The following is a 23,414-nucleotide window of genomic DNA, read 5'->3' as shown; positions in this document are numbered from 1 at the left end:
GCTTTCGTCACCCCATCACCCGTCATCCAGTGGCAGACCTGACCTGACAGACCTGTGAGGTGGCTCATGCTCTCCCCATCCTTGATTGCGTCTCCACTCCCCCACGTTCGTCTACCATCCTTACGCCAGCGCACTAGAACCCAACGTACCTCGGTGCTTCGCTAAGCCAAGGCACCTACGTAGTTGGTTAGGTGCCTCGGTGCTAACCATTCGGTTCCGCCTTCGCCCAAGATGGCATTCAACACGGCCTTGACCAGCGCCGCCTCTGCACTTCTCACCTGCTACTCATACGCTGCCTGCGTTGCCAACATCATCATGGCTTCGAGTTCCGACTCCAAGGGCCACATTGACCGCCCCCGTGACCACCCTGATGAGGCCCCCGCCGCTCCCGCTCCCTCGACGGCCGCGTCTCTCCATGAGCCCACCGTCGCCGATGTTCTCGTCACCAAAGCCATGCTGTCCAAGGCCCTGCCCCGCGAAATCGTCGACATCATCATCGACCTGGCCGAGTATTGGCCTCGCACCACCACCGTCGTGGCCGGCGCGGGCAGCGCGATAGGCAGCGGCGGGACAGATGAAAACGTCTTTGTTGTAAGCAAGCAGCGCTCGTTGAACGGCCCGTGCGGTTGGCCACTATCGAGAGAGCCCGGTTAACTTGACGCCGTTGCCGCAGCTCCGCTCCCCTCCGCTCGGCCTGCCGAGCTGGAGCTCAACCCCCCGGGCCCCGTTCGGCGCGGCCCACCAGGGAACGCCTCCCTCCCCCCGCCCTCCCGGCCAAGACTTCTCGGCCGACGACTTCCAAAAGGTCATGGGCGCGCCCACGAGCCTGCTGGCTCATCCGTGCCGCCGCCTCGTCTTCACCTTCCGGAGCCACGACCAGGGCTGGGGCGGCGACCCTGACTGCCGGGGCACGTACCGCCGCTCGTGGACCTGGTTCGAGGTCGGGCTGGAACGCTGGTGCAAGCCCAACCCCGAGAGCGCCCCCCAGCAGCAGCTCCCGTCCCTGAACGTGGCCGACCTCTGCACCGTCATTCCCCAGGTCCAACCACGCCCCAACGGCAACGGCTACCGGTTTGGCCACCCTCTGCTCCCCGCCCCGCATCTCAAGATCCAGTGCAACGTGACGGCTTCGGATCACGAAAAGGAGCACCGCGTCGTGTGGTCCTACACGGACGAGGTTGATCCGGAGCGGGACGTCGAGGCCGCCGAGGCGCTCGACGAGCAAGGCCGTGGCAAGGCCACCGGCGACGGCAAGTTCGTGCGTGACCTGAAGCTCGGCGACGTCATCACCGTCTGGTCCAAGGCTCGGTTTCCCGGCTGGGCGAACCATGTCCAGCATGTCAAGCTGGAGGTCTACTACGCGGTGTAGGGGCTCCATGACTTGGCCTTGGCGTGGGACGTTGGTGACTTGGCGGCATGTTTCCCACCCCCCCCCCCCCCCCCTCTCCCCTCTCTCTCCTTCGTTGGAATCGAAGACTTCTGGGCAACATGACGCCACCACTTATGTACGCGTTCCTCTGTTTGTAGCGCTTGCTTGGAGACGCAGCACAGCTTCCACTCTTCCTACTCAACCCCCGACCCTTGGCTTGCTTGGCGTGATCGACCGATGGGCCAGGAGGAGGGCTTTTCCCCCAGTTCCCGGTGCTTTCTCCAAGCCACGCCCCTAGATACTTCACTCATCCATGGTATGGTGGTTGGACAGAAATGACGAAGAGAAAAAATAAAAGAGAAAAAATAAAACCAGAAACGAATCTTGCCATGCATCCCACGTTCTCCCCCCCGCCCTCCCCGTGCATCTCGCTGCCGTCCATGGTGTCATGAATGTACCCCCCCCCCCCCCACGTTTGGGCGCTCACGGCCGCTCTATCGGGAAGGTGTCGTCCAATAGTCCACCACCACCACGACATCGCATCGAGGCTGGATCCCCTACACACTAATACACAGTCAGCAAAAGTACCTACCAGCCCAAGGTACAAGTGAGCAACAAGCATACATACATAGGTGTTTATGGTCTTCTTTTTTGTTCTTTTGTTTTTTTTTTTTTTGTTTGGGGGGAGGGGGAAGGGGACGGGGCTTTCTCGGGTGTCTTTACCTCGCCTCCCCCTCTCCCTCTCCCTCCCGCAGTCAAGCCTGTAATGCTGTGTGATGTGTGAGATTTCGGAGGCTGGTTGTAGGTATAATAGCTCTGTACCATCTTCCATCGGCCATACCCGAATCTTGCTCGGGTTCCAGCACCCATCAACCTTGGTGGACCGACGAGATGCGCTCTGTTGTTGTCTGTGGCCCAAACAAACTCTGCATTCCAGCATTCCAGCTTGTAGAACAAACATGACATGACAAAGTTGATAAAAGCAATGCACCTAGATCATTCAACCCCCCTCCCCGCCCCATAGTGATGTTCACCATGCCGACATGAATAGTGAAATGTATACATACATATATGCCTTTCCTAGGATGCTTCGTGTTCGTCTCTCAATTTTCCAACATTCCTTTTCCCACCTCCTATTTCGTGCCTGCCCGGCCGTTTTTTTTTTTTTTTTTTTTTTTTTTTGGCTAGCTTTCCTCACTCTTTCAGGCTCGTCAAAAGGTGCTTTTTGACAACCCTCCCTCCCATATCACCAACAGACACCCACACGCACACACTCTCGCATATACACAACCAGGATAGGGCCGACGGGCATCCAAACGCTTATACTGCCACCCAGTCACAGACAGACACACAAAGCCAAAACACATACACATACACACACAGAGAGAGAGACAGCCCCATGAAGAACCAAGAGAGACCCAGGAGAAAAACTACCGGACAAAAGAACCATGGTATCCCGTTCTATAGACCATGCGTGCTCGAAAACCAACAATTAAAAAAAGCCACATGGCAAAGAGAGACAAGCCCGTGCATCCACACCCACACACAACCGACAATCCAGTCCCTCTCCAGCAGCCAGCCAGCCCTCCTCCATGTTTTTCTCCTTGCCCGACGCGATTTGACCAATTTGTGTGCTGCTGCTGCTTGCCTCTGCTTGCCTCCCCCAGACCAAGCGCAGGAGACAGGGCAATCTTCCGCCCCCTCTGCTCTCCTCGGCGTCGGTCGGTCCGTGCCGGCCATGCCGGCTACCATTCCAGCCACCATTCCAGCCACCATTCCAGCCCTCATGGCCGCCCTCCTTCCCCTCTCTTCCCTTCTCTGCCATGGCAACCTGCCTGCCTGCCGGTCTGGATGGATGGATGCAGCACCCGCAGAGTCCAAAAAACAAAACAACAAACGCCATCTCATCCATGAATTCATCATAGACCCCCGCACCCGGTCATCCTCAAACCAAAAGGAAAAATAAAACCCAACCAACCAACAAAACTAGCCTCTTCCCCCGAAGAGTCGCTCGCTGATGATCCTGTCATATGCCGGTATGCAGGTCGTGTACCTAGATACATAGGTGATGAAACTGAACAATCCGCTTTCCATGTGCCGGAACAAAGATACTGCCGGCCAAGTTTTCTCTTCTCCCTTCGTTTTGTAAAACACACATACATCTTTTTTTTGTCGTCACCTCATCGTCGTGAGAGCTCCAAACGTCATCGAGTCGGGTCAGGTCAGGTCAGGTCAGGTCAGGTCGGATGGTCAGGATGAGCTTTGGTCGGGCTGCTAAGCTGGGTTGGGATAGACTGGAGTTGCTTGGGTCGGAGGGTCGAGATTGCGAGAAAGCGGGGTATCATACATATATCGTACAGGGCTGAGGCAACATGTCGTCACGCCGTCGCTAATCCCGTTGCCGTTGGCCGTCATCCTGCGTCGCAATGCTGTGAAAAACCCCAAGCCCTAAACGCTTGGTCGGCCCCTTCTCCAACAGCCAGCTCCCCCTTCGAGAATGCGCAACCTCCCAAGGCCGACGCGCCAATGGCCACGAACAGAAAGAGGGCGAATGCTCAAACACATGCTCGTTCTCTCCATCTCTCGGCCACCCCCCCAAACCTCGGTCCAGGCAGGCAGGTGACGAGGCTGAGACGGTTTCGCGTCCGGAACGTAGCGAAGATAACTCCTGGCCTTGGGGCGGGAGGATTGCTCAGCTAGATGTCGGAGGTCCATCCTGAAGCGGTGTCCAAGACACAACCCCAGAATATAGCGGGAAGGGCGCACAGTCGTGATGGCTATCGTTGTTGCTGATGCTGCTGTGACGACGGCGTTGAAGGAAACCCAGAGGCTAGATTGGACAACCATGTATCCAAGAAAGCCCATCACAGGCTAGCCGGTTGTGCTCCCTCGACCTTTGTTTCACGCCGCATGGTTGCTGAAGCTGGAAGGTCGCAAAACCCGCCCTTGCTCCACACCAACACCCTTTGGGAAATGCTGAACGGTATGCCCAACCAAGCATACCCATTTATCGTACAGCATCATCCCATCTCTCCGGGCAGCCTTCTCAGCCGCCCTTGCGCTCCGCCTCGTTCTTGGGCGGCACCTCGCTCTGCGGGAACCCGTTGGCGGCGTGCTTGAGGTCGGATGCGCCCTTCTTGCGCGACTTGGACTTTTGCCAGCCGCCGAAGCTTTCGGTCTGGCTCTTGGCCGCACGGACGTGCCCGTTCTCCCTTGCGAGGCCGTTGATCCTCTGCTCGTGAGGCGGCGACCGCGTCGTGTTGTCTTGTGGCGGCGGCGGCGGCGGCTGCGGCTGCTGCTGCTGGTGTTGCTGCTGCTGGTGTTGCTGCTGCCTCAATGACGAACCATTCGGCGTTCGGCTGTTATTGTTGCCACCATTGCTGCCGCTCCCGGACTTCGATGTTGCCTTGGACAGCTCCTTCGCAGGGCTCACGATTGGCGACTGCGCGATCGGTGACGGCTCGAACTTCCTCGAGGCGGTCGGAGACGGGGTACGGTTCTCGTACACCGGGGACAGGTGCGGGAAATCTTGATGGGTGACATAGTCGCTCGTCGCCAGGTCCAACGGGGCCAGCTGCCGGGTGTGATGGAGACGAGAGAAGCCGTGCATGCCTGCGGGATCGCCCACAACGGCCGGAAACGGAAGATGGAGGGCAGCACCCATCATCAAGCTCGACATGGCCGCCGGAGATCGGTTCGTAGACGAGCCGTTCACAATCACGGGCCGCTGGGATGCCGGCGTCGCGACGGATTCGCCGCTGCTCGTCGAGGGGGTGGCTTGCTGCTGTTCTGGCCACGAGCAGCTGCCATTGGTAGGGAAACCCTGGGAGATGTGTAGAGGGTTGTCCTCGAACTCGGCCGCCGTGTGCTCGGGAGCGACAGGTGGGCGGCCGGACATCGGGGTCGAGACCATGGCAGGCGCCGTCCCGTTTACCACGAGCGGCTTCGCCGGCACGTTTCCGTTGGCCTGGAGGAAGGGGGCCGAGAGCAGGGGCGCTGAGTTGACGCCGACCGACACGGCCCTATTGTGCCCCGGCTGTCCCGGCTGTCCCGGCTGTCCTGCCTGTCCCGGCTGTCCCGCGGGCGACGGCGAACGCGAAGTCCTCTTCATCCGCCGGTCGAGGATCGCCGAGGGCAGCTGGTCGGTCGACAATCGACGCCGTCCCCCTCCTCCCTGGCCGACGGGCTTGGATTCCGCAGGCGCCACGCCGTTGTTCAACAGCCCGTTGGGCGACCGGCCAAGGTTGGTGTGGTCGCTCACGTAGTAGCCAAGGTAACGCGACCCGTCATCCTGTGGCGGCGACTCCGAGATGACCCTCGGGATGCCGTCGTCGAACCCGGCATCGCCCGCGTCGTCCGAGCCGAAATTGGGAACGTGACCGCCGTTCATCTGTCGCGACGGGGGCAGGATGCCCGTGTACGATTGGCTGGATGTGGAATACACGGCCAAGGACGGCGTCGTCGTCATGGGCGTCCTCGACGCCGGCTGGGACTGGGACCTGGTCGAACCCGAGTCGCTCGTCGACGCGTTGCGGTGGAGGCTCCTCCGGAACTCGGGCTGGCCGTTGGCCGACGGCACCGTCGCGGACGGAGACGACGGGTACACGGCGAACCCCGGCTGAAAATACTGAGCACCCTGCATGGGAAAGCCGAAGCCGTACATCAGGTCGGGGCGGACCGGGGCGGTCAGCGGGGGGCTGTCGAACGAGTTGGTTCGGGACCTATCCGCCGCGGATCCGTTCTGCAGCCGCTGGGCGTGGGCCATGACCTGTTGCTGGCTGAACTGGGTGAGCAGCTGAAGCCGCATCGACTCCTGCGCGAGAGCGTTGATCGACGTCGTCACGATCTCGTTGGGTACGAGCTGGGGGTTCTGCGTCTGGTACCACAGGAGCTCGTGCGGTCCCAGCGTCGGGGGCATGGCAGGGGTCGCAAACGCGGGGCCGGCCTCGTAGCCCACGCTCGACGAGGTCCGGCGATTTCCGTTGCCGCCGTTGCGGTGGTATTGCCGCGTGCGCGGATATCCGCTGCGGAGGCGGTTGCCTTGTTGGTGCTGCTGTTGCGACGCGCTCCTCACGAGGATGGGCCTCGGCGCCGTGCTGGGCTTCTGCCATATCCTCTCTTCCTCCTTGGGGAACACATACTCCTCGCAGCACGCGTCCAGCTTTGCCTCGGCAACCAGATCGAACGCGCGCCGCAGCTCCATGTGAAGCCCGCGGAACGACGTGTCGTCGGCCGTGTTCCCCAGGTTCCGTATTGTGTTGAACGGCTCCTCGACGCAAAGGGCATTGTTGGACCCGATGTGCCACTTCTTCTCCGTCTTGGTCAGGAGCTTCCCCATCCGTATCGACAAGGCGTATTTATCGTAGTCAAACTCGTGGGCGTAGAAGCGGAAGAACTCGAACAGGAGCGTCGCCAAGCTCTCCTTGTTCTTGTCGCCGAACCCGCGTAGCTTCGACAGATCGTCGGCGAACTCGCTGCGGGTGCCGTCGGGCTTCGTAAGCTTCAGGTGGTGCGTCTGATGGAGGGCCGGGAGCACCGGGGGCTTGCGGAGCTGCAGAAACGCGATGACCAGGCAGATCCACGTGTACGAGCTCAACGTCCCGCCAAATGCTGCGAAAGAGAGAAGAGTGTTAGACAGCGCGGTCACGGCAAAACAAAACGGCGGGCTTGACCAACCGGCATCGTTGATGATCCTCATCCGCGTCCAGTACTTGATGATCATGGCCAGAGGGCGCACGCGATCGTCGATGCTAACGTACGTCCGCACCATGCGCGTGTTCTCCAGGGCCAGCGTGTTATTCACGTTCATGTCGCACGCCAGCTTCAGCTCTGGATCCCAGATCTTGACGATTGGCACCTTGGCCGAGGAAACGCAAACCACCTTCTCCATGCCATCTGCCGCCGTGTTAGCTACCATGTTTCTCTCTCTTCTTTTGCTCTAGCGAGGGGAGGTATGAGGCGCCTCACGTCGGTGAAGGAGATCTGCTATCAAGCAAACGCTCTCAAGCTCTTTCCAGGGGGTGGTGATGCATATGTCCACTACAGCCCGTCGGTCAGCCTCGGTCAATCCAGACAAGACGCCCTTGCGGGGGGGAGGAGGGGGTGATTGTGCTTACCATCAGAATCGTCCGAGCATAACAAGTTCCCCGACGATCCGAACAAGTGCACCTTGATGTCGTGTCCCGGCCACTCGTCGTTGAGCAGCTTTTCGAGCTTCTCGACGAGCTTCTTGCGGTTCTGCTCGATCTTTGGGGTCGGCTCTAACCTTTTGTACAGCTCGCGCATGTCGGCTTCTAGCTTCTTCTCCTCCTCTTCTGACAGCTTGCTCTTGAGCTTCCCTGGGTCCACCCTTTCAAGCTTGTCGGTCCCAAGGCTGTAGGGCATCCGGCGACGAGAATGCGGTATGGCGGTTTCGAAGCGACACCCCCCGAGGCGGGGTGGGAGCGGGCGGAGGGAGGGCACATTGCCGTTGGTTTCGGAGTAGGCGGAGCGCGGGGAGTGGTTCTGGGGGGCGCCGGGCGAGTGCTCGCGAGACTCGAACGAGAATTTCCGCGGGTGCTGGTGCGGTGTTGATGGCACCGAGCTCGATTGGGACGTGGGGAAGGAAGCCGGGTTCTGGTTCGAGGACGGCGGTAACCTGGCCGACGCGTTGTGGCTGGGGGCGGATTGTTCCTGATTCTTTTTGGCCGACATCTTGGACGAGACTTCCTTCGCCGGTTTCATAGGCGCACGTTCGGCGATGTCGGATGACTTGTGTGCCCTATTCCCATGACAGCTCTGAGCGGCCTGCTTGGCGTTGTTGCTGTTGCTGCTGCTGCTGCTGCTGCTGTTATTGTTGTTGTTGCTGTCCTTGCTTGACACTTTGGACGAGGATCTTGACCGCGTGTTGGTGGTCTTGGACTGGGGCGAGGAGAGCGCAGCAGGCGGCGTGTTATGGAGGCCACCTCCGCCGCCCCGGCCTGTCGAGAGAAGCTTGTTGTACTGGAGGAGCTTGTCGTGGTAGATCTGCTGGGGGAAGAGGATGGGAAGGATGTCGAGCTGGGGCCCGAAGAGGCTGGGCGAGCCCGAGTCGGATGGAGACGCCGGATTGACTCTTGGAGTGGTGGCCGTCGACACCACGGGAGAGCCTGGCCAAACGTGGGATGGGTAACGATGCTGGGATTCAGCCGTGATGGGCTGGCCGTCCATGAATCTGAGGGCGGCACGCAGCTTCTGGGTGGGGAGCCTGCGAAGTTTGGCTCGGTAGGTGGCGTCGTGCAGCGCAGGGGATGCGTCGCGGACAGACAGGATGAACCCTGCGGGTGGATGCTGCAGGATGTGAGACGGATTCTCACGGCACCGGCAGTCCGTAATCGTCGTCTGTAAAATCCGGCGGTCAAACGGGGCACCCAAGATGGATAATTAAAAAAGAAAAACAAAGTTCCCAGCGCCGAGGAAGGATCCCGTTTTTTTGCACGGCCGATTCGACGTCAAAGAAAAGCCGGTCGGATTCAACCATCCGGGTCGGAGGGTTTCGATGGGCAGACGGTGGTGGAACTCACGTGGCGATGTCCCAAGGCAGGAAGTCAACGGTCCCGACAGCCACCCGGATCCAACGTGGAACCCGCAGTCCGCTCGGAAAATGTGGCTCTCGCCGAAGAGCCCGGCGCTGGGAAAAGGTCCGGGACGGCGAGCAGCGGGCGTGGTTCAGCGAAACTCGACCCTCCAAGGAGCACCGGGTTTCTCGATGGTTTCGAGGTCGGTCCGAACAATGACTCGGTCGAGGGGCGTTATTGCGGGCGGAATTGGGGAGTGCGTATGATCAAGCCCGGCAGATCCAAGCCAGTGTTGACATGGGAAGATCAAAGACGCGCGGTGGTGATGGTGCACTCAACGCGCAGCAGATTCCGGGGAGAGGAGGATCGGCGGGAACGGCGGGGGGCTCGCGGGATGGGCTCAAGACGTGACAAGACCGGAGCGAGCTGATGTGAGCGCGTGCAGAGTATTCGGGAAAGCGGTGGCCGTGTCTACCGAGGCGCCGGGTGTGGCTCGTGTCGTTTGCCGGAGGTCGAAGGTTGGAGTGCGCGGAGAGAGGGCGACGGCGAGGAGAAGAAGGTCAACCTGCAACGAGGTATGGGTGTGGGTGTGGGTGTGGGTGTTGGTGTGGGAGTGGGAGTGTGAGAGTGTAGAAGTGTGTGTGTGCGTTTGGGAGCGACAGAGAGAGAGAGGGAGAGAGGGAGAGAGAGAGATCCCCAAGAAACGGGAAATTGATGCTGGCCAGCGTCGAGCCGGAACGGGGTTGGTGGTGCAGCAACAAGGACAAAAGTGGCCGCAGACCGGGGAGTAGTTGGTGGGAAAGGAGAGGGATCAAGAAACAAGAACCAAAGGCTGAAGGTCCGAGGAGGGCGGTTCGTATGACGGGACCTCTAGGAACCTTGAAGTGCTCGGGGTGCAGGCGGAGAGGGCTAGACGTCACTTGAGCTGGCGGTTGACCGTTTCCATTGAACAATGCGGCCCTAATCAGAAGGAAGGGGTGGAATGGATGGGTCAGGTTGGATGGACGCACGGGTTGCTGCCCCCTTCCACTTCAAAGCGGGACCTCCCCTGCTTGGAACTCAGGGTCGCTGCTGGGCTGCCGGGTCTCCTGCCAGACTTCGGTTTAACGTTAAACGTTGCAGAGCCCTGCCACGCTTGGATGGCGTTGGCACCGACCTAGCAGGCGCCACACACGGACTCTTTTCTCTCGCCCTCCCACTCTCCCTCTCTCTTCCTTTTCTCTCCCTCTCTTCCTCTCGCGCTGTTTCTCTGTCTTACCACATGCACACACACCCACCCACCCACACACACCTAGACACACGCACACGCACACACAAACACACATGCACTCAAATGCACACACATGCACTCTCTGCAAGGCTTTGCCATCACTAACAACGGAAACGCAGGCCAATTGAATGGCCGACCAGAAAAAAAAGGAGACAGAGCAAGCAGGTCCCGGCTATCCAAGATTGGACGGGGGAGGTGCCAAGTCGACCCCACAAAACACCTGCAGCCAACCAGTCATGCGGCGAGATTCGCCCCAAAGGACAGCCCCGCCTAAAAGGAACCCCCCCCAGAGGGAACACCAATGGTGCCAGGCCTCGGCGATGCTTTCCAGGGGGGAGGAAAAAGAGGGTCAAAGGGGGGGTTGGAAGAGGGAGAGAGTCCAACACCACCGAGATGGCGCACGGAACAACCTCAGATCGCCGTCGTCTTGGTCGCGCCTTATACTACTAGCTCACCAGATGGAACCCCGGCTTGCCAGCAACAAACCCTCTTGGCGGTTGGTTGTCTCTTTGCCAACAAACGGACGGGAAATCTCCAGGGTGTCTGTCCGTCAAGTCTCGGAGTAGGTTGTGTGGTTGTTTGGGTGGCCCTCTTTCTTTGGGGGGCATGGCATTTCCTGGCTGTTCGCTTGGTCGGCCTTTGTCCTCTTCCTTGTAGCCCCTCCCTCCCTCCCCGATGGCCAGCTCGCCTTTTTTTTTTTTTTTTTTTTTTTTTTTTTTTTTTTTTTTTTGCTTTTGTGTATGTACACAGTATAGCATGTGTGAGTGTTCCTTGCGGTGTCTTAGCTGCGTGTCTTGAATCCATGCCCTGATGAAATGCAAGTATCCGTCTCCGAGGCCACGGGGGGCTCAGGTTTCTCGAAGCAGCAACTAACGTCGAAACATTGGGCCCTGAAATTGTGGACTTGAGCTGCAAACTGAGACATGACTGGCGGGAGCAGAAGGCAACCTCGGAATTCAGCTTGGTCTTCCCGCGTCTGAGTGGCCCGAGAGATCTCGCGTTGATTATAATTTGGGTGACGAGGTTCCGGAGTCAACAACCTTCAGCTCTGTGAGCCCTGTATCTCTGCAGCCATAGCTGGCTCTGATTCCCTGTTGCAGCCTTGGCCATAGTTAGCCACAGCTCGAGCAGCAAAAGCGTCCCAGACGCCCAGACCTCCCTTTCTCATTCCATTCACCTATTCAGTCACACGGCGAAAAAGCCAGCCGCAGAAACACCGAGAAGCGCAGGATTGGCACGCCACTCCGCACCACGTTTGAATCATCGATGCAGGTGGTGGCCAATCGAGCAGACGAAGAGCCGACGAAAACACCAAGAGCGTCTTGGCCGTTGACGGCTGCGGATTCCCTCGTATCCATTCCGAGCTGGACGGGCTGGTGGTGGTTTGGGTCTATGCATAGTACCTCGGCAGATCCCGGTCGATCCGTTGCCTTGCAGGAAACCCAGAGAGTTAGGTAGTTTGCCTGTGGTTGTGCTTCGAGTCCCTTTCTGAGGTCAGGCCGGCCAGCTTCGCTACACAGCACGGTGCCTTGGGCTACTGTCAAGCCATGGAAACATGGCGCCGAGAGATCCCAATGGACCATGGCTTCGTTGCAACCAAACCGTCATCGCGGTTCGTCAGCCCAGCCCTGAGCGCAGCCACCCAACAGCCCCGGATCTGCCTTGGGAATCCTTCCCGCCCAGCCCGGCGCGCCATGCCGTTCGTCGGCCCAAGCTGCATCGAAGTGGGCATGCAACTAACGTTGGCTGGTAGTTACTCTGTGCTTGAGGGACTTGTACGAAGCATCTCCCCACATGCCCCGCACGAATCATCAACTACGACAGCCGTTCGGATCGGCATGGCCGGCCATTTTAAGGCTGTTTCCCCCCCCCCCCCCCCCCCCCCAGGGTCTCACCCATCCACCCATTTATTGCTCCCGCTCAATTAACACCCCCCCCCCCTCTCTCTCTCTCCCCAAACCCTGCCTGTGTTCCTGGGACCGCGCAAAGCTAGCTCTGCTGTTCGTGTTCGCTGCCTGACACACTACGTAGTACCCCCCTACCCCCTTCCCCCCAAAAAAATCTACTCTATGTCAACCGAGATGCAGGTGACCCCCCTCCCAAGCAGAAAAGTGTCAGCCAAAAGGGAACCCGGTTGGACGGCGCTCCCCTGGGGGCGGGGGTCCCGTCGCTATCCATTTATCCCGGAGCGGCTCGACGTAACCCACGTCTATTTATGTCTACCGCCACGCCGATGCCATACGTATCTGGGAAAAATGACATTTGAGATCGCACCCGCGCGATGCTTGCGACCGGGGCTTCTCGGGAGTGGCCGCTCCTTCTAGAAGCCCTCCGTATTACATGGCGGCTCTGGCACGCTCACCGGGCAAGCTCCGTTCCCGCGGAGGACGTCATCCGAGCCGCCGGATCCGATCGGTCCCGCTCCGGGGCCCCCGATGTCCTCTCGGTCTGCAAGCATGCCAAGAGAAACCACTTGCTTCTCGGGGCCTTCCCGTCCCTGGGAGCGGGCACAAAGGACCCCCGAGAGGAAAGAAGAAAATAAAAAAAGTCACGTTGGCTTTGCATCCTCGTTCAGCACAGCCTGAACAAAGCCCGTTTCAAGTGCCAATGAACGCCCCGCGTTCCCGTCCCCTCGCCTCGCCTCTCCTCCCCTCCTTTCCTCTCCCCTCCCCAGGCTTTGTGCTCGACAGGGTGCGATGTGCGGAGTAATCAGGCTGCATGCCGCTTCATCCCCCCGGGACCGCACCAACCAACGAGGCCGAGCGAGCTCCTCCTCTCGGCTGGCCCGCTCCCCGCCGGCGGCCAGGCACCCTTCTCCAAGCCAAAGAAGCCTTTGGGCTGTCCAATCGGGTGGGGGGGAGGCCTTTGCGGTCGCTGGTCGGGAGCCGTTTTCGCCCACGTGGTGGGGTGGGGTGGTCTGGGGTGGATGGCCGCTGGGTTGCGGCGTTGCTGCGTTGGACAGGTAGGCAAGGCTGAAAGTCAAGGCGAAGCATGGTAAGACATGTTCCGGCGTTGGTGGCAGGTCGGTGATATTACGACGGCGACGCGCCTAGAAAGCGAGGCCGTTCCTTGGAGGGTCCAGCGGCTCGTGGTCGCCTTGTAAACGATCACCATGTCCTCCCGTGTCCCGCCAAACAACTCGGAATGGCGTCACCGCAAGGATTTGAAGACTGAACAGAAATCGTCCAGGTTCGCTGAGCAGAGCCCGGGGGGGGGGGGGGGGGTGGGGGGCGGCTGCGAAGTAAGAGCCTTGTCACACAAGCGCTGGTGGCAGGATTGTGAGTTGGGGGTTTGTTGGTAGAATTTGTCCTTGCTGAGGGCATGCGCTTGTTTTATTGCTTGGTGAGAGGGTGTGCTTGCTTACGGATGGAGGACTTACCACGGCCACTCCGGACAGCCGTCAGCGAACAAGGCCACCGGCGCAATGACGAGATGCCATGCTACTTGCTGAGTCACTTTCAAAACATTTCCAGCAATAGTCACCATGTGACACAAAAGAAAACAGCTCGACTTGGTTTGGCTTGTCGGTAGGAGGAAGGGAACTTCAAGATGCCTATTGAACTTAACCTGAATTGGCTGTCGTTACAGCAACGATTGTGCTGGCTGTTTGTTGTTCTCGTCCGTGGGCTGTTGGCCCAGCCAGGAAGACGGGCATCCTCAACGGCAGCAGTAGATAAGCTGGCCTCGTTGATTCTGTTTTCAACGAGGGCCGCGGACCAAGTGGCCCAGCGGTCACCGGTGGCGGCCCTCGTTCGGGTGTGCCCATCTGGTACCGCCTCTCTGCGAGGTCGAGCCCTCTGTTCGACTCGCAGTTGGGGCGCCCAGTTGGGAATTTTGGGGGAACACGCGGTAACCGTACTGTCCACACGACAGTAGGAGCTCTGCGCAAGCCCTCCCGTCAGCCCCCAACCATCCGCGAACCGAAGTAAACCCCCCATCCGGGGGTTTCGTAGCCGGCTACCTGCCTCTCGCCGGGAGAGGTGGCTAGCCGGTGAGCTTTTGCCGGCATGTCCACGATGATCGATGAACGACAGGCCTTGTTTCTTGCTCCTCGCCCTCCTCTTGTTTCCTGCCGCGACCTGCTTGCCTCGCGGATGCTCTGAAAATCAAACATTATGCACCAAAGAGAGGACTAAGACGGGGGGCGGCCTCACCAACTTTTATCCTAGCCGTCTCGGCGGAGGCCGACCTGAGCGTTGGGGATATTCATCAACCCAACGACCTAGTGTGCTCTCCAACACCTAAATGTCTCATTAATTTTCTGATCAGGCTTCTTCCCCAGCTGGTGGAATACACACTCCGGGCAGGCCCCGACGAAGGTGCTGGCCGGATCGTGTTGAGCAAAGTCGTGTCTGGTGATTGATGTCGGCCACGCCGTTACAGACTGTCCATGCAGGTCATCACGCCCTCGGCCGGCCACAATAGGCGCATCTCGCACCAACTTCCCCACCTCCGGCCTGGAGCAGCCCCATTGAAGCGGTTTGCTTCTTTTCCTGGCATCGCCCATTCGTATAGAGATAGCGTCGCGTCCTGGCCTCCTCGTGTTCCATGTTGAATCCCATGTCGGCATCGGCAGGCCCCTTCCCCTACCCGCGGCGCATGCAGCGCCGCAGCAGGTCACAGATGGGGTCCTGCGGCCGGGTTGGTTGGTCGCACTGCGGCGCGGGCAGGGCCGCAGCAGAAAGACCGCCTGCGGGAACGGGGGTTGGGTTCAACGACAGCGCGTGGCCCAACATGGATTGTTATTTTGGGTACTACATACAATGACTGCCCAGGGTTGGTACACCCATGGAGACAAGAAAGCCCCGTTGTTTCCGGTGCGAGACTTTGAGCCTGTCCGAGTCTATCGTCGAACAGCACACCGACTGGGTGCTGGCTTGAGCTAATGAAGCATTACCCTCTGTTCCACGAACGACAGTTTGAAACATGATATGCATGGGCGAAGCGAATCGTTGGCTTGGGTGCGAAGCGAGCACCTAAGCGCCGGCGTGAAGAGCCTGCTGGGTCAGCCCTGTCGACGACAGTGGCGATACCCATGCACTCGCACCGACACGCCGGGAGAAAAGTTCTAATTGCAGTACCTAGGTACCCAACCCCCCGGCGTTGGGCCACCGTTCGGAAGTCGGGAGTCAGAGAGAGGTGTTGGGCCGGGTGGCCCCACAATTTCCCGACCTCGGCCGAAGTCTGCACGGAGAAAAGTGGGGCCGAGCTTCGGGACGTGTGCCACTGCCGACGAGAGTGTACGATCCCGAGGCTTCTGCTCGTGGTTGTAACGCCGGGGCGGTAGGTATGAAAATGTACGTACCAGAGCCCAGGAAACCATAAAGTTTCAAGTCTCTCACCGCGGTCTCTGCTCCGGTGTCTGCGCTGATAGATTCACCACCACCACGGTACCTGCGGACTCAGCTTTCGTGGCTACCGTTCGGGCTGGTTTGCTTCCGTTTGTGTTCTGCAACTTAGTAGTATAAAACCAAACATCTATCGTGTCTATGGTGGGGAGACTAGGCAAAGGCTTCAGTTCGAGAGAGTTGAAATGCATCGTTTCTATTGTTTATAAGAACCAGGATTCTCTTGAAATCCTCTTCTACGGAGCTGAAACCTCCAGCCAACTTGCCAGATGTCCCACTGTCAGTAGTGCCTGAACTAGATTGTGACAACAAAAAACGCACCGCAGAACAGCTCGGCTAGCTCCGTGCTGCCCCTGATTTCTCTTGCCAGCCCCAACGTTACCAATCAACAGACCGCTGTCAGTCAAACCACCGAGGGTCCTCAAGCGCATCAACAGAACGTGAAACAGACAACCATCACCAGCACCGATCCCACGGCCTCCCCCGCGCCATCTCCTCATCCACGCGCCACGAGGTGCCCGTGTTCATCACCCACTCGCGCGTGCGATCCGAGGCCTGCGGCTCCGGGCTGGCTCTCAGCACCCAGTCCAGCGTGCGATCTCCGGTCCGATCCCAATCCACCCTAACGTCGCCCTCGGGGAACACCCAAACCGTGCCCTCCATGGCTCCGCCGTTGCCACGGTTCAGACTCTCCCGCCTAGGAGGGCGGTGGCTTCTGTGCCCGGAAGCACCCCCACCGCCAACGCCGCCGTCGCCATCCCCGCCGCGTACCGATCTCGTCGCGGTACGCTCTTCGCTCGACAGGCGACCAAGGGGCCTGTCGTCGACGTCTCGGCGATGGCGGAGCGTCGAGGAGCCCCCTAGCCCGCTGCCGTCGCCGAGATAAGAGCCGCGAGGATCGCCACTGCGCCAGGAACCTCCATAACTGCGGCCGGGCCCCGTGTCGTCGTGATCTCTAGGCTCCCAACCCCGTCTGGCGCCTCCCAAATGTCTGTCAGCATGGCCCCCCCGCCAGGAATCTCCAGGATCGCCAAGCTCTGTGCTCCGTCCGGATCCGCACACCCCCAGGTCGATGCCGTCGTGCTCGTCATCATCCAACGCGCGGCCGCGGCCCAGGAAGTCGCCGTTCCTCCTCCTGCGTCTCGCCGTCGAGCCAAAGAGAAACGGCGTCGACGTGCCCAGCCCGGCGGTGCTGCCGCCTCGACCCAGGTCTGGATCCAGGCGTAGGTCCAAGTCCAACTCCTCCAGCTCGGGCCCCCTGCGCCGACGGCGCTCGAAGCGATCGATGCGGCCCAGCAGGTCCGCATCGCTCAGGGTGCCGAGGTCGTCGACGCGGCTGGGCCGCCGACGACGGCCAGGGATGCGGGCGAGCCACTCGGCGCTGTCGAGGCTGAAAAGGTCGCGGTCGCCGAAGAGCATGATGGAAGGTGGGCAGAGAGGGTGATGGCTACAGCAGCGGTGATTGTCACAACTAAGTAACTGTCTCTGGAAGCCGAGGAGGGCGCAGAACGCGACGGTGCAGAGAGGACATCAGGGCCCGAGGAGAGGGAGAGGGTACCCGACCGCTTAAGCTTATCACTGAGGCCATCGCCTTGCGGATCAGCCCGGGGTGATGCTTTGTGGCCTGCGTGTCTTCCCGCACGGCGCTGCTGTCTGATCGAGATCGCCAGCGCCTGGCCTTTGTGTCGGGTAACCGCTTTCTAGCACGTATATCGAACGACAACAAGCGTAGTTGTACGGAGCACCTGCCAGTCAAGGGCTCGTGGTCCTGCAGTATCACGCTGCGCCTACAAAGAAGACATGGGTTGCGTGGCTTCAACCAACTACCTTTTCCAATCATGTGACGAACGTGCCATGCCTAGGTACCCTTCTTGAAACTACGTGTACCTCTTGCCATTCTCTCCCAAGTTCAACCCTGACAACCCAGGGAACCTTCAACCCAGGGAACCTTCAACACCACCTCCCCCATCCTTCTCACCAGACCTACAAAGCGGGTTTGCCTCACTCAGCACGCCACACCTTGCGAATTGATGCGTAACGCAGACAGACTGGACGCGGAAACTCGAGCTAGGTAGAAGAGGTGGAAGGGGAAACGAGAGGAGGGCTGAGACCCAAAGACGCGAAGTCAACAAACGACCTAGAACGAGCATTCCCTATCCCTCGAGGCACGCTGAGCAGGAGCCCTCTTTTGTATGCGCCACCACGACAACCAGGCCCGTGCCGAAGGAGCTTGGTTGTCAACCTACCCTCTGTTGCCCACGCTGACGAGCGCCCAAGGAAAAGCCCAACTTCCCTTTCCTTCCAGATCCCCTTCGACGAGTAGGGCTGTTGCCAGGTAGAGAGAGATCTGGATGCTACCAACGTATGACTAGACAGCGGTTCTTCTCCCCCACTGTTCACTTGTGTCCTCCTCCACGCGTTGTTGGATTGGCTCGAGCTCGAGCCCCAGTGAACCCATCCAGGTAGGTACCCAGATAGTGAACTGTAAGGAACGGAAAGCGGCCACCCCCCCAAACCACCGACCGACGATCCCTGAGCATAGGGGATCCCAAGCAACGATATGCGCTCGTCTACCACCCGAGTGCCGCGTCTTTTGCTTTTTGTTTTGCATGGACAAGAAAGGAAACCGCCAACACCAACCCAGACCAGGGAGAAACCAAAGACCAGACGCCCAAGAGCTCAGTGATCCCGGTGCATTAAATGATGGAAGAGTGAGAACAAGACCCCAAGACAACAACACCGACAAAGCCATGACAATTTCGCCCATCCAGTCATCCGTCTTTCCGTCGCCCCGTGTACGTAGCAAGTAACCCATCTCTTTGCAAAAGACCAACGACCCAAGACGACTCGACGCGCGCCCCGCACTCCTGCCCTGTGTCCCATAGAGTTCCCATCCCATATATGCCAGCCAGCCAGCCAACCAACCCCTTTCCCGAACCCGTAAAGCAGCACCAACCAACACCAAATGTTGTTTCCGCAACAGATTTTATTCCCGCGCCAACTCTGCACCGATGTCCCGTTGTAGTGCGCCAGCCAGCCAGGCTTCCCCGAGACCCCCTTTCCCCCATCCTGATGAATGTTGTAACTCCAGGACTCCAGTATCCGAAACGCTGACCCATCTGCTGATTCTTGTCCGACGAGGGTTGACGGCGACGAAGGCGAACCCAAAACAAAACGCCATCGTTCCTTAACCCCAGACGCTAGCCTGGCCAAGACCCGACTTGCCGCCCCAGCCGTTCGGGCGGGCGCCCCAGCCGGCGAGGCCGACGCTGGCGCCGCCCTCCACGCTCGCCGAGGGCGGGTTCGAGGCGGCGGTGGAGGTCGGCGTGGAGCTCTCGTCGCTCTTTGGCGCCGTGTAACCCTGGCTCAGCGGCGACGACAGGCTGGGCGTCGTCGACCGCTTGTTCAGGGCCGAGTTCGACGACGGGCCCGAGACCGAAGGGCGAGTGCCGATGGGGGCGACCGACGACTGCGCAGGCTTGCTGCCGGGGGCCCCACCCTGGCGCGGGGGCGAGCCGCCAGGGGACGAGGCGCTCGTGCGGCTCGCCGGCTGGGCCGCCGGAGCGTCGTACACGCCTTTGCTGCCGGGGTTGGACTGCGGGCTCGAGTTGTTGACCCGAGCTTGCTCCTGGGAGCCGGCCGACGGGGCGACCGGGGCGCCTTCGGCCTGGGAACCGGCATCCGGGTGAACGGGAGGCGCGCGGCCGTATTCGTAGGCCAGGGGCGAGTGGCCGCGGAGGGAAGCGGGGCCGGCGTCATCGCCGAACGAACCCTCGCCGTAGAGGGCGCTACGCTGTTGGGCAAGGAGCTTGCGGCGGTCCTCGTCGGGCAGGCTGCCAGGGCTCATGGTGCGGTCCGGCTTGGGCCCGCCGTAGGTCATGTCGGCGAGAACAGCTAGAAACAGCCATGTTAGCTCAGACGTTCATCGTCCTCCTTTGTCGGGAGAGAGAGAGAGAGAGCCCAGCCACCAGAGGAGAGAGGTTCCCCCTCCCCCCCTCCTCCTCCCCCCTCTCTCAACCACCGCCTCCCGTCGTCTTCACACAGTTTCAGAGAGCACAGGACCAGACGACGTCGGACCGCACTTGTGGTGCAACCATGACAGAGGGGGAACAAGAAGCCCTTGCGGGAATCCTGGGAAGGCTTTCTATGATTTTGTCTCTCGCTCTGGTAGCAAGACATCATGATGCTATACAGAAGAGGGCGGCCTACTTCGGTTGTATTGCTGCTCTTGATGATAGTTCCGCAGGTCTCGCTCCCGCTGAGCGGCCATTCTCCTCTTGGCCTGCATCATCTGTTCCGCCTCGTTGGAGCCGCGGGAGGGCTGGTGCCGCTGGGAGGCGTAGAAGCTCTGCAGGTTGGTGCCGGGATGGGGGCCGCGGGCGTCGCCAAAGTCAGGCGCGACGGGGTGGGGACGGGGGCCTGGGCCGAGCGGCGGGCGTCCGTCTGAAGGGAGCAGCGTCCGAGGTCAGTTGGGTCGGGCTGGTCGACGGCGGCCCGGCCAGTTTCCGGTATACTTACCGACTGGGAAAACGGGGTACATTCTCGCGGGACCGGGAGGATAGGGCATGGACTCACGACGGGGCCCGAGACCTCCAAACATCTTTCCGCTTTTGACGAGGTTATCGATGGCGCGGTCGACCTCTGCGAGCCAGCTGTTAGCATCTGCATGCGTCACACCACCACCAGCAGCACCAGATACTCGGTAGGTGTGCGTAGGATGGAAGCCACGATGCTGCCGCGGAGCCCAAGGCATCCCAAAGCGACAGGGCACCGAGGACCGGCATCGACGGGACGTCGGGCAGGAGATGACGTACCCTCGAACTGCTGGAGGAAGGCAGCGGGCTCTTCACGAGGAATGGCCGAGCTGGCGCCTGCTTGACACGCGAACAGAAAGGTTAGCCGGGATCCCCAAAAGCCGATGGCATGCGCCAGAGGGTGGTGATGGACGAACCGGAGCGGGCGGGCGGCGGGGTCTGGTGGTCCCAGCCTTGCTGGCCCGAAGCAGGCCATGGCGACGACGACGACGAGTCGTAGTAATTTGCCATGATGAAGCCGGCGAGAGAGAAAGAAGGATGGATCGGCTTGGGCGGATTGGCGTGTGCAGACCGGGAAAGGCGCAACGAGTCGTCGAGCCGTCGAGCCGTCGAGTCGTCGAAGCGTCGAGGTATGCTTGGCAGCAGCGGCGCTACAAAAGCCGAAGCGCGGTGCTGATGGCAACGATGAGCGTCTTGGGAGAGCTGGGCAATGTGCAGCTGATTCAGGTTAGCATGCAGAGAATGCAATGCACGCGGCAGGCGTTGCGCTGGGATGACGCGACAACGACATGTATCCGGCGCAGATGGTCGGGGGGCTTGGTTTGTGTCGGGAGCCTTTTTTGGGGAGAAAGGGGGGGCAAGGGAGTTGGCCCGAAGGCGCGAAAAAAGACGGGATCTTGGCTGGGCTGTCGGCTGCGAGTGGCGCACGTCCGGTCCCCGAGCCAAAGAGAAGGCCAGGAGGGAGGAGGGGAAAAATTATTTCCTTGGGGGGTTCTTCTTCGACTCCATGACAAAAAAAAAAGGCGCGCATCTTGTAGACAAGAAGCCACCAACTCACCTACAAGACGACTCGGAGCGTGACCTGTTCACCTGGTCTGATCCAAAGCCGATTGGATAACCTTGGAGGGCCCCGACGAGAGGAGGAGGACGAAAAGGGGAGGAAGAGAAGAGGTTTTGGGCAGAACGTTCAAGGCATGGGTGGATGGTTGGTTTTTTTTTTTTTACTTTGGTCCCCCAGTCGCGGGTTTTTGGGGGGGGGGGGGGGCGGAGGGGAGAGAAGTGGAGGGTTCGGGCGCTCCAAGAAAGGAAATGACCGGGGCAAATGGGTGGATGGATCTTCTTGGCTTCGGCGAAGAAGAAGAAGGCGTGGGTCGATCCGCCTGACGTGGTGCCCGCTCTCGCCAAAAGTGAAGGGTGCAATCCCCTTTTCTGATTCGCGAAAGCATGGGCCGCAGAGGCCCGGAGAACAGGGGGAAGTGAAGCAGGTTGGTTGATGAATGTTTGTTTCTTCTGCTGCTTCCATCCTCGAACCTTGAGCCGCTCCAGAGGGACCGAGCCCTGACAAGCTGCATTCCATCCCATTCCGCAACGTCCAAACACAAAAAGAATGGAAACCCTGGAACGTGTTTCGTTTCTGCTCTTTCTCTCTGTCCCTCTCTCTCTCTTGTTGTGACATGTGGGATGCATTGTGCACTCCCTCTGCAACCTGACGCGTCTTGCATTGGCTTCATTTCACTTCATTCTCGAAAGGGCTCGAGATGGACCCATGGCCTCGGTCCTACGAACTACGTAGTTGGTCCACCAAGACTGTGGGGAGAGCGTTTCCCGCGGGTGTATAGTATAGTTCACAGTACAGAGCGTCAACCCGATGGTTAGCGCCAAGTCCAAACGCGACAACGCGCCGCCGACCGGCTGGCTCAGCCTCGACCTGTCTTTGCTCGTCAAGCTGGCCTTGCAGCCGCCGACGCGGAGGTCCTGGCGGGGATGCCCAAAGCTGGGCTGCAGGATGCCATCGGCACAAGGTGGATCAGGTCGGTTTGTTGACGGTAATGGAATCCCGCTTGGAAACAACCGCCCGCCCGATCATCTGCTCAACGAGCAAATCCCGCCAAGTCAACGTTGCCGGTGAACCCACCACTCTTTTTTGCAAGCAAGCCCGAATTAAAACGAAAGCTGCGCGGGCTGTGTGTCAAGTGTCAAGGCGGCATCAGACCTACTGTGTATGTAGGACATGCCTGGCAGGGACCGGATGGCCCCGAGAACCCCACAAAACCCCAACAACGGCGACTTTCGGATGAACCAGGTGCAAAGTCGAAGGAGGTCACGGGGTTTTCTCGTTCGCTTAGGGAACTTCCCCATCTGGCATTGCTAAGGTCACAGTCCCAACCCAGACGACATTGCAGTGCTGATCCGCTCTGCACCAAAGTGAGGGAACGAGCTCGCCGACTCGAGAATGGGCCGTCGCTCAGGTTCCCAACCCGCCATGGCTGTCCCGTTTGGCGCAGAAGCGCGGGGTTGGGGGGAGGGAGGGGCAGCTCGCGCCATCACAAGCGCTCATCCGGGGAATCTCGAGCTGCCTCCGGTGCCGCTAGTTACCGTGCATGTTCCCGACGCGGCGTCAGCCCAACGTCACCTACAAAGTATGATAGATGCCTCCTGTTTCGTTCGCCTGTTATGCTCTCAGACACAAACTCCTCGATCACCAGAGCTCTCAAGCAGGGTTTCCACCCGTTCCACCCAAGCCCCCCCCCCCCCCCCGGACGCCCAATGATGGAGCCCACAGCACGTGAGAAGCGGCGTTCGCGCCGCCATCGGGTTGTGTGGGGCTTTCTCTTGCGCGGTAGTTCATCGTTGCGGTCATTCTGCAGCAAGCCGAGCAAGATCCCGCAGGCCGCTCCCGCGCAACCGGCCATGTCTCATGCCACCTTCCATGGCTCCCTGGCCGCTGCTGGTTGGAGGAGAGGGGTTCTCTCTGGCACGCAGCCTGCACAGCGGGCAAGACTCGAAACCGGATTGCGGCAGACTGCCCTCCAAGGTTAGGCCGAGCCTCGACGTAGAAAAACGCTCTTTGGTGGCGATGCTGCTGTGCCGTCCATCTCGCGTGGTTCTGATGCGTGGGTTTCGTCGGAAGGTGGAGGTGGAGCTTGTGCTCTCCCTGCCGTCCAGCCGGCTGGATAATCGGTGCGCTTTTGGCTGCGCTTCCGGATGATCCCCTCCCTGCCTCTGTGTTGTGTGTTTCGAGAAGCACCCGATGGGATGGCCGTCCCGTCGATGTGGGAGCGTTTCTTTGGAACTAGTGGGTATGCGGATAGCCTCGCCCCGGGTAAAACGCGACATCACCAAGACCCTTGTGTCACC

The 23,414-nt window shown here is 59.9% G+C and overlaps 4 protein-coding genes across 4 annotated transcripts; 1 reads left to right on the top strand and 3 right to left on the bottom strand.

The window, feature by feature from the left end:
* Window positions 1–231: 231 nt before the first annotated feature.
* Window positions 232–1,369, top strand: VTJ83DRAFT_3689 (uncharacterized protein; the record flags this gene model as incomplete). Its single annotated transcript, XM_071010094.1, has 2 exons — window positions 232–591; window positions 674–1,369. 2 exons carry the CDS (start codon window positions 232–234, stop codon window positions 1,367–1,369), a joined length of 1,056 nt encoding a protein of 351 aa, XP_070867567.1.
* Window positions 1,370–4,415: 3,046 nt separating this feature from the next.
* Window positions 4,416–8,557, bottom strand: VTJ83DRAFT_3688 (uncharacterized protein; the record flags this gene model as incomplete). The annotated part of the gene is made up of 4 exons (XM_071010093.1): window positions 4,416–6,979; window positions 7,046–7,264; window positions 7,337–7,408; window positions 7,486–8,557. 4 exons carry the CDS (start codon window positions 8,555–8,557, stop codon window positions 4,416–4,418), a joined length of 3,927 nt encoding a protein of 1,308 aa, XP_070867566.1.
* A 613-nt stretch (window positions 8,558–9,170) lies between these two features.
* On the bottom strand, window positions 9,171–9,850 carry VTJ83DRAFT_3687 (uncharacterized protein; the record flags this gene model as incomplete). The annotated part of the gene is made up of 3 exons (XM_071010092.1): window positions 9,171–9,330; window positions 9,380–9,772; window positions 9,825–9,850. The coding sequence occupies 3 exons, from the start codon at window positions 9,848–9,850 to the stop codon at window positions 9,171–9,173; spliced, it is 579 nt and encodes a 192-aa protein (XP_070867565.1).
* An 8,859-nt stretch (window positions 9,851–18,709) lies between these two features.
* VTJ83DRAFT_3686 (uncharacterized protein) lies at window positions 18,710–20,567 on the bottom strand (the record flags this gene model as incomplete). The annotated part of the gene is made up of 5 exons (XM_071010091.1): window positions 18,710–19,416; window positions 19,732–19,965; window positions 20,041–20,163; window positions 20,337–20,393; window positions 20,474–20,567. 5 exons carry the CDS (start codon window positions 20,565–20,567, stop codon window positions 18,710–18,712), a joined length of 1,215 nt encoding a protein of 404 aa, XP_070867564.1.
* Between the last annotated feature and the right edge of the window lie 2,847 nt (window positions 20,568–23,414).

Source organism: Remersonia thermophila, chromosome 3, assembly GCF_042764415.1.
Source record: "Remersonia thermophila strain ATCC 22073 chromosome 3, whole genome shotgun sequence".
NCBI classification, from domain to species: Eukaryota; Fungi; Ascomycota; class Sordariomycetes; order Sordariales; family Chaetomiaceae; genus Remersonia; species Remersonia thermophila.
Note: the sequence above shows the minus strand (reverse complement) of the source record. Positions and strands in the feature narration are given on the sequence as shown.